Source organism: Chiroxiphia lanceolata, chromosome 3 (genome assembly GCF_009829145.1).
Source record: "Chiroxiphia lanceolata isolate bChiLan1 chromosome 3, bChiLan1.pri, whole genome shotgun sequence".
Classification (NCBI taxonomy): Eukaryota; Metazoa; Chordata; class Aves; order Passeriformes; family Pipridae; genus Chiroxiphia; species Chiroxiphia lanceolata.
Window position 1 is genome coordinate 111,226,450 of NC_045639.1, and position 14,431 is coordinate 111,240,880.

Consider the following 14,431-nt stretch of genomic DNA (forward strand, 5'->3'; position numbering starts at 1 on the left):
CTACCACTTTCACAAGACTTTTGTATGTGCGTGTGTGGTGTCCCCTGAAGGGATCCGTACTGGGGCCAGTGTTACTGGTGTCAGGGGAGGGTTAGGTTGATATTAGAGAAATATTCTTCACCCAGAGGGTGGTTGAGTACTGAACAGCTCCCCAAGACAATGATCACAGCACCAAGTCTGACAGAGCTCAAAAGTGATGATAACTCTCAGGCATGTGGTGTGACTCTTGGGGATGGTCCTGTGCAGGGCCAAGTCAACATATTCTGTACTTCTGTGAATATCTTCTTTAATTATACAGACGGAGAGATCAGTACAACCCTCAGGAAGTTTGCAGATGGCACTGAGCTGAGTGGTGCTGTTACACTCCTGAGGGATGGGATGACATCCAGAGGGACCTATATAAACTCGGGAGGTGGATCCTCAGGAATCCCATAAGATTTAACAAGACCAAATTTAAGGTACTGCACCAGGGTCAGGGCAACACCTAGTATGAATCCAGGCAGGTGATGAACAGATCAAGAGCAGCCCTGTCGAGAAGGACTTGGGGGTGCTGGAGGATGAAAAGCTGGACATGACCCAGCCATGTGCGCTTGCAGCCCAGAAAGCCAGTTGTGTCCAGGGCTGCATCCAAAGCACGTCAGGGGAGATGATCCTGCCCCACTGCTCTACCCTGGTGAGACCCCACCTGTAGTGCTGCCTTCAGCTCTGGTGTCCCCAGAACAGGAAGGACCTCGACCTGTTGGAGTGAGTCCAAAGGAGGCCACCAAGTTGATTAGAGGGATGGAGCACCTTTCCTATGAGGAAAGGCTGAGAGAATTGGGCTTGTTCAGACTAGAAAAGAAAAGGCTTCAGGGTAACCTAGTTGCAGCCTACCAGTACCTGAAGGGAACGTACAAGAAAGATGGAGAGGACTATTTACAAGAGCATATAGTGACAGGACAAGGGGGGAATGGATCAGAAATAAAAGAGGGTAGGTTTATTAGATATTAGGAGGAAGTTCTTTGCTGTGAGGGTGATGAGATACTGAAACAGGTTGCCCAGAGAAGCTGCGGATGCCCAATCTCCCTTGAGGTGTTCAAGGCTAGGTTGGATGGGGCTTTCAGCAACCTGTTCTAGTGGAGGATGTCCCTTCCCATGGAAGGGGATTGAAACAAGATGAGCTTTGAGGTCCCTTCCAACCCAAACCATTCTGTGATTCCATGATTCTGTGATAAAAATACTTATTCTAACTCAATCAATAGGTACATCTGCATATCCATCAGCAGGGTTATCAGGGTAATGAGATGGCAGGCAGGACCCCTCAGAATGTAACTGAAGCAGCAGCTTTGCTGGTTTGTCATTGCTGGTGATGATGTGCAAGGGAAAAAGAACTTGGATTAGTTTCTCAGGGTGTCAACTAGAAAAATATCAGTATTTCTGAAGAAAACCTTCTGACTGATGCACGGGAAGATGCACCTAAGTATGAGGAGGAACTTCTTTACGGTGCAGTGACCAAGCACTGGAACAGATTGCCCAGAGGAGGGTGTGGAAGTCTCCCTAACTGGAGATATTCCAGAAACCATCGGACACAATCCTGTGTCATGTGCTCTGGATAATCCTGCTTGAGCAGGGATATTGGACCAGATAACCCACTGTGGTCCCTTCCAACCTGACCCATTCTGTGATTCTGTGACTCCCTAATAATGGTGGGATTAATTTTTTCCAACACCCCCAAATGCATAAAGCCACAACAGAGCTACAATAAAAGTATAAGTGCAAGCCAAAAGACGCCCAGACTTTATTTAATGAAAATTGGCACATTGAAGTCACTGGTCTCAAAGACTAGAAGAAATCATGAGTATTTACTCAGAGAGCCAAGTCTTGCACAGTCATTCCATTATTAGATATTACTAAATCAAAGCCAGCTTTGTTCTATCTACTAATGGTGGCTTTTAATACTGCATTTTTGCCTCTTCATTGCCAAAGATGAACCTAGTGACAAACAGCACTAATCTCCTTCTCTATGAAATCTGGAAGGCTTTAGGTTTCAAAATAAACAAATCACTCCTCCTCAAACATTTGTGTTTTAAAGACATGTTGTATTTCCACCAGATTTAGAGGGGGGCTGAGTGCGTATTTCCATGGAAAAGTGGTACCTTAATAACCCAGTCTGCCACATCAGCACCAGGACTGTCATGGGACAAGTAGTTCAGCTTGGAGTACCATGAGTCCTTCAAGAGGGGCAGAGTGAACTAGGCTTTTGATTTCTTGGGAACAGGACTGCATTTCAATCATGGATCTACTCATGGTTGAGTACAGAGGTCAGGCAGTCTCTGGGAAGTAAAAGGAACACAAACCCTTCCGCTTGTTGTGCAAAGCAAATTTGGAATCAGATAAACTGCTTTTATCTTTTTCAATACCTAGTACTACAGGCTTGGTTTGCTGAGGCATCACACTAACAAGAAGTAGTTCTTTATGTGTGTGCAAATACAATTAATAACAAAAATGCCCAAATAATTTTATAGATGCTTAGCCACAGAAGATGTTCAGTGCTACGTTTTCAACCTGCTCTTGTCCTTAACAATAGGAACCATCTCTATTGTCAAACAAGCAGACATTATTATATTCTATTTACTTGGTAGACTTTTTCTTTTACCCTGTTTACTGTTTCAGTAAGCTCATGCTGGCTGCTAGTTGAAGTATTATTGTGACAATTTTAGTCTGTGCAGATAATATAAATTTCATTTAGCAGTCTGACAACCAAATAGTGTCCTTAAGTCATGGCTGTTTCTAACCAGTAAGGACTGGATTTGGAGAAGCAATGTATACATGGGATCCTACTGCCGTGTGAAATGAGAATTCAGCTTTTTGATTCTTCTCTGTTTTGTCAATACTGAGGATTTTAAAAAGAACTAACTCCACAGATCCTTCTGATTTGTTCATATGTAAGCCAGAATACCAGCGACCAAGGAGCCTGTGAAAGCAAACACAGAAGTTAGAGACTTAGCACAGAAGTAATCCAATAAGTAAACCCATTAGATTAACTTGTCTCCTCTTAAAAATTATATTCTTAAATTCAGTCTCATGTTGCACTGGTTCCCAGAGAGGTTGTGAACTTCTCATCCCTGAAGGTGTTCAAGGCCAGGTTGGATGGGGACCTGAGCAGCCTGGTCTAGTGGAAGGTGTCCCTGCCCATGGCAGGGGGTTGGAACCGTATCTTTAAGGTCCCTTCCAACCCAAACCATTGTATGATTCTATGATTTTGTCTTTCATACAAAAATCGTAACATTACATGTGGTTAGGCCTACCAAATCCTTCACAAGACACCTAAACCTCTTTCTTTTTTCAGCTTGCCAACTCATGAATGTTTGACCTGAAATGTTTCATACTTGTGGGGTACTTTGGGCTGAGTGCTTTTTAAATTTTTTAAAGGGTTTACCTGTTCTAAAACCTTAATCAGAAAATGACAGAGTTTCCTTTGCATAAAATGTATATCCTGCACCCATTTAGTTGAGATGCTCTTGTTTTGTTTTTTTGATTTTTTTTAATTCTTATGGACTTAAAAAAGGTAGTCACATGTAAATTTGCTTTTAGGAATTGCCCTTTGCTCAAACTAACAGCAGAGTTCCAGTTCCCAGGCTCCAGTTACTGCTGCCTGGCTTAATTGCAGAGCTGGAACTTTAACAGCCCAGCAGTGTGCAGGAGAAAGGTTGCCAGCCTGAATACAAGAGGGGTGAAAATGAGACCCAGGAGGGAAAAGTAATTCTGGGATCAAGAGAGAAGGAGGAATGAAAGTATGAGGCATGCAAAGGTAGTCCAGAGCTGGGAGTAAGAAGGGAGCATTGGAGAGTTTGGGGAAGGGAGAAAGGAGGGAGCCTGAAATTGTAAAAAAAAAAAGAAAGGAAACTGGCTAGCAATTAAGCAGGACAATGTTTTCCAAATTAAAGAGGTATAAAATGCAACATGAGAGAAGTGACCCTACATGCAGCTGTGTAATGCACTACATTCAGCTATGCTAACTGCAATTAAAGAAACTGAGAGACTCAAATAGTGTTGAGGAAGAAACTCCTCACATTTTAATGCTAGTTGTTCTTGTAAAGAGAGTTAAAAGGCACATACCATTCGCATCCAGGTTGGTATAAAGCCTTTGTACAGAGACATAAACCCTTCACCCTGGACAGTTTGAATCAAGCAGTCCATGGAAGACTTATATAGCAGACCTCTAGGAATGTGCAAGGAAAACAAACAGTGTTAGGATTACAAATGTGCAATTTTAAAAAATCACATCCCGCTCATAAAAATAATTTGTTGCTGATATTTCTTTACAAGAAAAAGCTCTTTTGTAAGCTCCTTGGAATCTAATCAGAACTGAAATCCACTGGAGTAACTGGCTATGCTTAGGTGGCCATCACAACAAAGCCCTTCAGACATTTACTAAATCAGTAAAATCATAATCAGAAAGATGAAGAGCAAATCATAAACTTAGCACTTTGCGTCCAGTGAAATCGGTGAGATTTAGGGTTTTCATTTTGCTTCTGAAAAGTTGGTCTCCGAAGTGCCCACACCTTCCCTGCTTGTCTCTCGGCTGGTTCATTATTCGGGTTTTGACCACGTCAGCAGGAGTTCCCAGAACAGCCGCTACCAGGCCAGAACAGGCACTGCCAACAGCAACAGATACTTAAAGAAGAAACCAAGATGTATCATGACAACTGTAGCATTGTGATTTCAGTTCTTATAATAGAGATATATTACAACAGTTATCATAAAATCATGAATAATAACTTGTAAAATAAACTTGGCTTGGGAGAAGGCTTGCTAGTATTGCTCTTGCTGAGATGTCCTCCCAGCTGCCCTCACCTCTGTGTACTGTTCTGAGGCAGGAGTGAAGGACCTACAACACGCTCATCATTATATTGTTTCTATAAAGTAGATTTCTTCAGAATTTAAGGGAGTAAAAGAGGTTGTTCTGCAGGGGTTATATGACTATGCTCCCACAGATGAGAGCAAAGGTGTTTAAATGCACCAGCAGGCACTTGTAGTGAGGGCAGTTTTGTAGCAATAATTGCACATCCTTTCTCTTGTGACTTTTGTAAAGTGATGCTCTCTCAGGAAAAAAAATTCCAAAGTTGCATTTCATCAGCAGTATCAAAATCAAAGAATAGGGGCTTCTGCTGACACAGAGAGGCAGATGAAGACAGCAAGACTGGAAGTGCTCTACAGTGGAAAAGGGGTAATCAGGGAATACAGCACCTGGAAACACTGTGAGTCACACTGTTGTCCACAAGTGGCGTGTTCAGAAGCAAGAAATGTTTCACTGTGTCGTAAGTGGTCAGATCTGTAGAGAGGATAATGAGAAAAAACAATACTGTCAGAAGCAAATGGTGTCTGTGCTGTTCATGGCATAGGATGTTCATTTCCAGTGCAACTCCTCCCATTGGCACAGCTGGCACTCTGCCCCCAGGTTCTGATGATGATTTTGGCACCTAAGTCCTGTCTTTAGACATGTGAGCACATGCCACTTGGATCCTCACAAGTCTATGGGACCAGATGGGATCCATCCTAGGGTGATGAGGGAGCTGGTGGAGGAGCTCGCCAAGCCTCTTCTCCATCATCTACCGACAGTCCTGGCTCACTGGGGAGGTCCCAGATGATTGGAAGTTGGCGAATGTCATGTCCATCCACAAAAAGGGCCGTAAGGAGGATCCGGGAAACTACAGGCCCGTCAGCCTGACCTCAGTGCCTGGCAAGGTTATGGAGCAGATCATCCTAAGTGCAGTCACACAGCACCTACGGGATGGACTAGGAATCAGACCCAGACATCATGGTTTTAGGAAGGGCAGGTCCTGTCTGACCAACCTGATCTCCTTTTATGATCAGGTGACCCGCCTGGTCAATGAGGGGAGGGCTGTGGATGTGTCTACCTGGACTTCAGCAAAGCCTTTGACACCGTTTCCCACAGCATTCTCCTGAAAAAGCTGGCAGCTCACGGCTTGGACAGGGGCACTCTCTGCTGGGTTAAGAACTGGCTGGAGAGCCGAGCCCAGAGAGTGCTGGTGAATGGTGCTGCATCCAGGTGGCAGCTGGTCACTAGTGGTGTCCCCCAGAGATCAGTGTTGGGCCCAGTTCTGTTTAATATCTTTATTGATGGTTTAGATGAGGGGATTGAGTCCACCATCAGCAAATTTGCAGATGATACTAAGTTGGTGGGGAGTGTCAATCAGCTGGAAGGCAGGAGGGCTCTGCAAAGGGACCTGGACAGACTGGAGAGTTGGGCTGATTCCAACAGGATGAGGTTCAACAAGGCCAAGTGCCGGGTCCTGCACTTTGGCCACAACAACCCCCTTCAGCGCTACAGGCTGGGCACAGAGTGGCTGGAGAGCAACCAGGCAGAGAGGGACCTGGAGTTTGGGTTGACAGGAAGCTGAACATGAGCCAGCAGTGCGCCCAAGTGGCCAAGAAGGCCAGTGGCATCCTGGCCTGTATCAAGGAACAGGTCCAGGGAAGTGATTCTTTCCCTGTTCTCAGCACTGGTGAGGCCACACCTGGAGTGCTGTGTCCAGTTCTGGGTGCCTCAGTTCAGGAAGGACATTGAGGGGCTGGAGCATGTCCAGAGAAGAGCAACAAGGCTGGTGAAGGGACTCGAATCCTATGAGGAGAGGCTGAGGGAGCTGGGGCTGTTCAGCCTGGAGAAGAGGAGGCTCAGGGGAGACCTCATCACTCTTTACAATTCCCTGACAGGAGGCTGTAGCCAGGTGAGGGTTGGTCTCTTCTCCCATGCAACTATCAGTAAGACAAGAGGGCATGGTCTTAAGCTGTGCCAGGGGAGGTTTAGGTTAGATATTAGGAAGAAATTCTTTACAGAGAGGGTAATCAGGCATTGGAATGGGCTGCCCAGGGAAGTGGTGGATTCTCTGTCCCTGGAGGTTTTTAAGATGAGACTGGATGTGACACTTAATGCCATGGTCTGGTAACCACAGCAGTAGTGGATCAAGGGTTGGACTTGATGATCTCAGAGGTCCCTTCCAACCTGGCTGATTCTATGATTCTCCTTTTTGTTCCCAGCTGCTCTAATTTACCCCAGAGGTGATCGTTCAGCTGTGTCTGGGTGACCCTCACCAGACCTGCTGCTGGCTCAGCTTCCAGGCTTGGCCTCAGACTTGTCTCATCACCACACACTTCCCTGAGGGTCTGGATCTTGGTGAAGTCTCGCTGCCTTCATGGCTCTGCCCTGCAAACCTTGAGTGCTGGGGGCTGGATTGTAGCCTGGTGAGGTCCCTGCTTTGCTGGCTGTGGGATCCCCTCAGCGCCTGGATCACCTTTCCTTAAGCTGAGGCACAATTATTTTTATACAATAAATTTTTACACAATTTGATTTCCACAGGACTGAAACACAGGTGCACAAGGCAGAGGTCACCTGCAGTGAGCTCCAAACGGGTCCCTAGTGTAGGTAATCAAGACACTAAGACTCTTCTTTCCTAAAGTTTCTGCGTGGCCTTATGTGCTGCAGACCAAGTTATTCCATTTACCTCCCATGTTCACCAGAGCAGCCCTCTGGACATTTGGCACCCATCCAGCCCAAAGTCCCCGTATTCCTCCTTCAGACAGGATCTTCAGAAATGCATGGTGCACACCTCGAAACCTGAAATCAATATGCAACTAGTAGGTAAACAGCCCAGATACAGAGAAATCTTTGCATATTCCAGCACTTTGCTGCACCAGATCCTCACAGAGGATTTATGCAATTTACACCTGCAAGGATCTGGCCCTCTGGATCCATTTTTTGATCCATCTTTGACTTTCATGCCACAATATTTTACCAAACATACTGGTTGCCTTGCTAAGCAATGATCTGATCTCTAACAGCAGACAACCCTTTGATCCCACACAACTTTGCAGTAGTAAAGGTACAAGACACCAAAAGATGGCAGCAGTTTGGGATGCAAAGAGCAGCGTGTCCTGGTATTTGCAGGAGGGTCTCAAGCCCTGCTGTCTGTGCATCCTGCATGAGCCATTTCCCTCATCCTTTCTTCCAGTTTACCATCTTTAGAAGGCATCCTTCCCTCCCCATGGAAATATGGTGGCCTGGACATGCTGCAGCACGGAGGACAGGTGAGAGTTTGTGGTTCTGGGACCAATAAATCAGAATAAGGAAGGCAAGTATAAATGGGATAAGGAGAAAGTCTTATGTTCCCCCCCTGTTCACTGCCCAGAGCCATTGTGTGCTCTCCCCCTGAAAAAGCAAAGAGAAGCTGGGGAGAGGGAGTGGCAGAAAACAGAGAGAACCACACTCTGGGCCAGAGCATGATCAGTAACAGGAAAAAAAACACCAGCTCTGAGAGGAACCAACCGTAACGGCTTTCCTTCCAGCTTCCTCTTTCCCTCCATCTGCATCTGCACCTTCACCAGATCAGTTGGGCTGGCGAAAAACTGTCCGATGGCACCTGCAGACATGCCTCCAACCACAGCTTTCCTACCAAACAGGGGGAAATTTGTGCTCCAGAATAAACTGAAAATCTTCAAAAATCACAGTGCTTGAGCTGCAGAGTTCAGCAGCACAACCCAAGTGGAACAAGTGTAAATGGTTGCTCCATATACTAGTGACCAAAGTGAAGGTAATAATTGTGGTGACTGCAGGTTGTTAGTCAGTAATATTTCTGCCAATTTTAAGAAAGGGTTAAAACTTACCTGGGGAAAAAAAATCAAGGTTGCATTATGCTCCTCACTTAAGGTTTAAAGGCAGAATGGGAAGGTACACAAATAAGGGATGATGCTCCATATACTACAACTGAATGCCAGTGTGAAATTCTAAACTGATTGCTGATATTTAAGACTTTTCTCTATCTCTCACTGCTGCTAATTGGGTTGTGTTCATTTTCTGGTTCTATTTATTTTAGTAAAACCAGAAATTTCAGTAGTATCCATAGTTCCCCCTTCCTGAAGCACCAGCCATGGCAAGTATTTCATATTAGATTTTCTCAATCTCATCCTAAAACCAGATATATTTTGGACCCAAGATTTGTCTGCAGGACTCCTTCAGTGAGGACAATCCCCAAACAAGCAATAAATATGCATAAATATGCAACATTACCAGAGAGGAAAGGTTTTATCCTCAGCCCTACAAAGCACAGAGTCACGGAGATGTTCATAAGCAACCATCCGAATGCCAGAGTACGCTGTGGGAAACAAAAGCAGGAGAGAGTTCTTGGGTTTGCCATTTCTGGAGGTCACACTGTGAGAGAGACATCAAGAGATTGGTTTAAGACACTCCGGATCTCACCTGGGTCAGCTGGTCACTGCCCTCACGTTTGTGAGGGCGTTACCTGGTATCAGTGCTACAGATAGAACGTTTCAGCATCAGAGAATCTCTCTGGCTGAGCCACGGGTCTACCAGGAGGATTTGCCTTCATCCTAAGGAGTTGTGACTGCATTGCTTCCCCCTCAGCTGATACCAAACACAAAGCATCCCACAAATACTTTTGAGGTTGCTATCACCGTATTTCCAAATAAAGTACAGAAAGCTGTTACCTGTGGCCAACCCCCTAATGCATTTCATCTAGAACTTGTATTTTTCCCTAGTGCTTGCAACCTTATCTTTTTTTCCTAGCCCGTCCCCACTTCCCTCAAGTATAAGATATTTATGGTTCTGAGGACTACAGGTGCCTGTTTTGCTTCCTACACAAGGCCTTCCAGCAAAGGTGACAGGGAAATTATATTTTGTTTTCCCAGAAGCCAGAATAAGGCATAAGGAGAGAAGGAAGAGTCAATATTGATCCAAAATCCCCTATATATTTCAAAGTGGGATTGCAGGCTAGACTGAAGATATATCACAGATACATCTAAAATACAAAGAGATATGTCAAGCTCACTTCAAAAGGCTGTTGGCCACAGAAGGCAGGACCCACACTTGTCCCATCACAAGCAGATAATCACCTATGTGGCGGTAGATGGCTGGCGTGGCTCCTTGCCAGAGCTTCCCCAATCCCTCCTCCTGCACGATTCCTGCTGCCGTGCGCAGCATCCCACGGTACGGGGCTGCCTGGCTGGCCACAGCTCCATCCCGACGGACGGCAGCCTCACCTTGGATCTGCAGCCGAGTTTTCATGAGATCCAGGGGAAATGTCACTGAGGAGAAAGGGCAGGGAACACATGTGAATATGAGTGTGGCTGTGGAGAGACCTCCCACGCTGGGAACATCTGCACCAGATCCCCCTACCAGGCACCACGGGCATCAGGCGCTGTACCTAATGGGTGCAGGAGATTCATGGAGGGGAGAAGATTCACATCTAGATCTGTTAAAAGCAGCTCTGGGCACAAGTAACCCGATTACACTCCTGTCAAACACCAAGTCTTTCTCCCGCATTTCATTTTGCAGATTTGTTGTGCAGTATGTGTACTTTCCAAGAGACTCATGATTAAAAATCCTGTTCCCGTTAGTCCCCCTGAATAAAGACCAGTCAAATCTCTCAATTGTTCATGAGCCCTCTCCAATTCTGCCCAGCATAGAGGCGGCATGTTAAGGTCAGGAACAACCCCACACTGGCCATTGTAATGCAGATACACATACAGGCTCACCTACAAACCTATCTACAAGGCTGTCCTACAAACCACCCTAAAACACGCTGCTTTTCTGATTCAGAGACTAAAATCGTGTCTAGCCTGTTATTTCTCTCGCTGAAATAACTGCTGGCCAGAGAAGTAGGTCCAACTTGATTTCAGCTTCCCAGGGCTGCTCCTGAAACAGTATGGATACATGGTTGCTACCCCTCATTTCAGTTCCAGACCGGGAGTTCCTCTCTGGGTTAGGGACCTTCCTAGGCTGTCTCGGGTGGCAACTGCCCAGGAGCAGGGGTTGTCTTTGGTGTGGTTCCTCAGCAACACACCAAGGTCCTTCCAGAGCAGGACTCAGGTGCTGGGGGAATGCAGTCAATGCTCAAAGCCTCAGCAGGTTTACAGTCTATTTGTGCATTAGGTTTGGTATTCGTGTTTAAAGATTAGCGAAAATTGAGAAGTTACAAATCATTTAGAGCAAGGTAACAGATTTGCCTGTAAGAGCTTGCTGAAAAATATTCCAAATAAGCTACTTGATCACAAAGCAGTGCTATGCAGATGCCACAGTGCTTCTATCCCACGTTTCACCAAGTAGTTTTCAACTCCATTTTTAAAGCCATCTCCACTGTAACCAGTCATGTAAGAGTCAATTTTTGTTTGATTAACTTCCATTTACTATGAAAAGCAAATTCCTAAAGGAATCAGGCCTTGCTAGTAACTTAGGCAACAGATCTCCCTGCCTCTTTAGTATTTTGCTGGAAACCCAGCAACAGCAAAGCTTAAACCAGTCACAACTGTTCTGTGTTAATGACTGCAGTCCTTTGGCAAAGATTTCATCCTGAAAAACCCATCCTCCAGCCACACTCAGGTGACATAAAGCACTTGCAAGGTTTAGATTACAGAAAAGTCATGGTGAGCACAGTGAAATGCACAGATTTGCTGGAGCAGAACACTGAGAAATGAGGCAGCCAGGGGCCGACGTTTTCCCTGCCCCCCGTAAGTAAATTTTGACCCCCTTCCCTCTCGGAAAATCAGGATGAGTTGTACCTAGTTCTGCCACAGCCGCTGCACAGGCTGACAGAGCAAATTTGCTGGCTCGGGGCCACCTCTGTGGAAGAGGTAAGCTCTTCTCTTCTTCTGCAGGTGACATCTAGCATCTCACATGAACCGAGGCTCACCAGCCACCCAGGGTCTGTCTGGAGCGAGAGTAGACCCTAGCACAGCTCAGTTCTGGGTCGTTTAGAAGATAAGTTGCTGAAGATCATGTTTCTCCAGCGCCAGTACCAGGAACTGCAGCAGCCCGGGTGTCTCCTGCAGAGCTGGAAGGTCCTTCTGCAGTGACACAAGAGAATCCTGCTCAACAGGCTCCTGGGAAATGTAGTCTGTCCCCGACGCTGCCCTGCGCCAGGAAACCGGCAGTGTAGGTACAGTCACACACACAGTTTTGTCCACAATCATCTGTATTAAAAAGTGTAATCATTAACGAGAGCTCGAGATTACAAGCACATGTGTGGGGGGTGTTTGCTTTACAAGGTGCTGTCGTTGACAGCAGCGCCTCGGTAGCCCCAAACTGCATTCCCATGTCAAACAGCTGCACAGGCATCCGTAAGGGATGAAGTGATACAGATCTGGTTCAATAAGAACTGCATTAGCAGCAGCTGTGTGCCGAGCTGGGGTGATGGAGTGCTCTCAGCAATCTGTGTTTCCTGCGGATTAGGCACGAAGCAGTGCAGTTCGGGATGACGGAAGCTGATCACTGCCCAGAGCCCCGTAAGTGAAAAGTTTAGAGCTTTTCCTGGCTGAATGCTGAAGCCCTGTTAATTGTGTGCCGGTCCTAATTTCTCTTATATTAATGTAGACATATTTAGGTCCTCATCATTAAAAAAAAAAAAAGGTATGTGCTGTTCGAGAGAGGCGTTTCATTTATCACTAAGGCTCAGCTGAATCCCTAAGTTAATCATTAGCCATTAGTCAGTAATCCTCATGCTGAGGATTTGGGGATTTTTTTAGGTCACAGAAAATTATTCCAGACCACCTCCCCACACACTTGTCTGACTGCCTGACATTTTGGTGTGTGGTCCCCACTGCAAGGATTCAGACAAACAAAGTGAGCATTGCAGGTGAAATACTCAGCTGAAGTCCAATGACTTTATGTTGTCACTCACCAGTAATCGGTATTAAACTACATCCTTCTTTGGGTTAAAATTCACTAGAATTCATGCAGTGATAAAGCAGGCTACTGACAAAACCCTGGTTAAAAATGGGAAGAATGAAAACGCCCGGCTGCAGGGAAGGTACAAGTGGTTCAGAGCCTTTTTCCTGACAGTTCATGAAATCTACTGTGGCACTTTGTGCCTCCTTCCAAAACTGTTCTCTGGGCTTGGCCACTACATATCAGCCTGCATATCATCGATTCATAATATAGGTTGGAGAGGACCTCTAGAGGTCACCTACAGTCATTGTACAATCCTCTACTCAGAGCAGGGAGAGCTTCAGAGGTACATCAGGTTGCCCAAGGTTTTGTTTGGTCACCTGAAAACCTCCCAGGATGAGGATTTCACCATCATCCCTTAGCTGTGCACCTCTGGGTACAGTCTCATTCTGTTTTCTCTATAACCATGTTTTAGGGAGTGGAAAACAACAAGTAGATCTCTCCTTAAAATAAACCCCATAGCATTGCAGATGGAAAGAGCAGCTTTCCATGGTAATTTTTATTCTGAAGAAATAGGTTCTTTTTTAAATGAGACTGATTTAGAGATGGCAACAAAGAAGAATTTTCTCTTCTCACAGAATTTTTGAAATGAGCCTGACTAGAGATGGATGCTTGCATGGGCAGCTCTGTGACGTGTGGAGCAGAGAAAGGCCAGTGCTCATGAAAATCCATAGCTGGAGTTCATACACCCCAAATCCCGAGGGAGACAGCACCAGCAGAGAGAACCCTTCCTATTCATTTATTTCATTTTTTGAGACCGCATTTTTTGGTTTCTTTCCAAAGCCAGTTTGATCAAAGGCTACATATGCAGGGAGGGAGTGTGGACTTCAGATGGGATGGGAAACAGTGCAGCAGGGCCTGGTAGGGCTGTTCTCTCTGTGATGGAGAAAGGCAGCCAGACTGCCCAGTCCTCTCAGCTGCTTCTGCAGGTGTTAGTTTACTTGGAAAGGCCACTAACCAATACCTGCCCAGGACTAGGGCCTAGTCTGAGGAAAGCTTGGTAGTGACTATTGCAATGTCATACTGGTTGTATCCTCCTCACATTAGTGCCTTGCAGTTGCATCTCGTGTCCTTCACCACATCTTGCCCCAAAAGCAGAAGCTAAACAAAAACAAACCAACAAGAAGACCAAAACAAACACAAAATCCTTTAATTTATGTCTTCACGTAGGGCTGAGGGCTTGTATTACCTGTACACATAGATCACTTTAAACTCCCTACTCAGTCAGTTAATGAAAATGTACTCCAATATTCCAAGGTCTTTAGCTCTCTTATCACTACATACCCATTTGTAGGAAAAGAAAGAATTTAATAGATAAACTAAACCCAGGAAATAAACATACAAAGAGCTGTGATAGCTAAACACAGAAGTGTAATAATACCACAGTTAACAGTGATTTAGCTGTTTGTTCCAGACAGTTTGTGAAATGGACATCAGCATCCTACTTGACACAGTTGGTATATTTGGGCTTGTTTTTCTGCAGCTATGACTGATAGGTAACATCCCAAGGTATTTCAACATGACTGTTTAATGAAGGACATAGATCTGGTTTTCACAGCTCTTGTGATCTGATGTACATCTGGTTGCTTGACTGTGGAGCAAACAGATGAAAGGCTAGAAAAGGTAAGCAGGGCTTGTTGAAGCACGGAGTCTGGGCATAGCAAGGAGGATCAGGTCCTGGGACTGAGAAGA

At 45.5% G+C, this 14,431-nt stretch overlaps 1 protein-coding gene across 4 annotated transcripts; it reads right to left on the reverse strand.

The window, feature by feature from the left end:
- Positions 1-1,749: 1,749 nt before the first annotated feature.
- On the reverse strand, positions 1,750-11,920 carry SLC25A27 (solute carrier family 25 member 27). Of its 4 annotated transcripts, none has more exons than XR_004356058.1 (9): positions 11,575-11,913; positions 9,910-10,101; positions 9,068-9,152; positions 8,327-8,449; positions 7,506-7,618; positions 5,230-5,314; positions 4,545-4,656; positions 4,099-4,201; positions 1,750-2,953 (listed from the first exon to the last, which is right to left on the reverse strand). XR_004356058.1 is itself a non-coding variant. In XM_032682994.1 (9 exons), the coding sequence occupies exons 1-9, from the start codon at positions 11,675-11,677 to the stop codon at positions 2,882-2,884; spliced, it is 969 nt and encodes a 322-aa protein (XP_032538885.1). In that variant the 5' UTR covers positions 11,678-11,912; the 3' UTR covers positions 1,750-2,881. The 4 variants fall into 4 exon arrangements, 3 of the variants coding, with proteins under 3 accessions (XP_032538885.1, XP_032538887.1, XP_032538886.1); XM_032682994.1 differs by having other exon boundaries at positions 4,545-4,637; positions 11,575-11,912; XM_032682996.1 differs by lacking the exon at positions 8,327-8,449 and having other exon boundaries at positions 4,545-4,637; positions 11,575-11,920.
- Between the last annotated feature and the right edge of the window lie 2,511 nt (positions 11,921-14,431).

Excerpts from the sequence above, each read along its gene's own strand:
- SLC25A27 (XM_032682994.1), bottom strand. The coding sequence starts at position 11,677 with ATGTCACCTGCAGAAGAAGAGAAGAGCTTACCTCTTCCACAGAGGTGG. Across the intron at positions 9,153-9,909 it reads AGCCATCTACCGCCACATAG|CGTACTCTGGCATTCGGATG; the intron begins GTGATTATCTGC and ends TGTTTCCCACAG. Across the intron at positions 4,638-5,229 it reads GTGACTCACAGTGTTTCCAG|TGCCTGTTCTGGCCTGGTAG; the intron begins GTGCTGTATTCC and ends TGCTGTTGGCAG.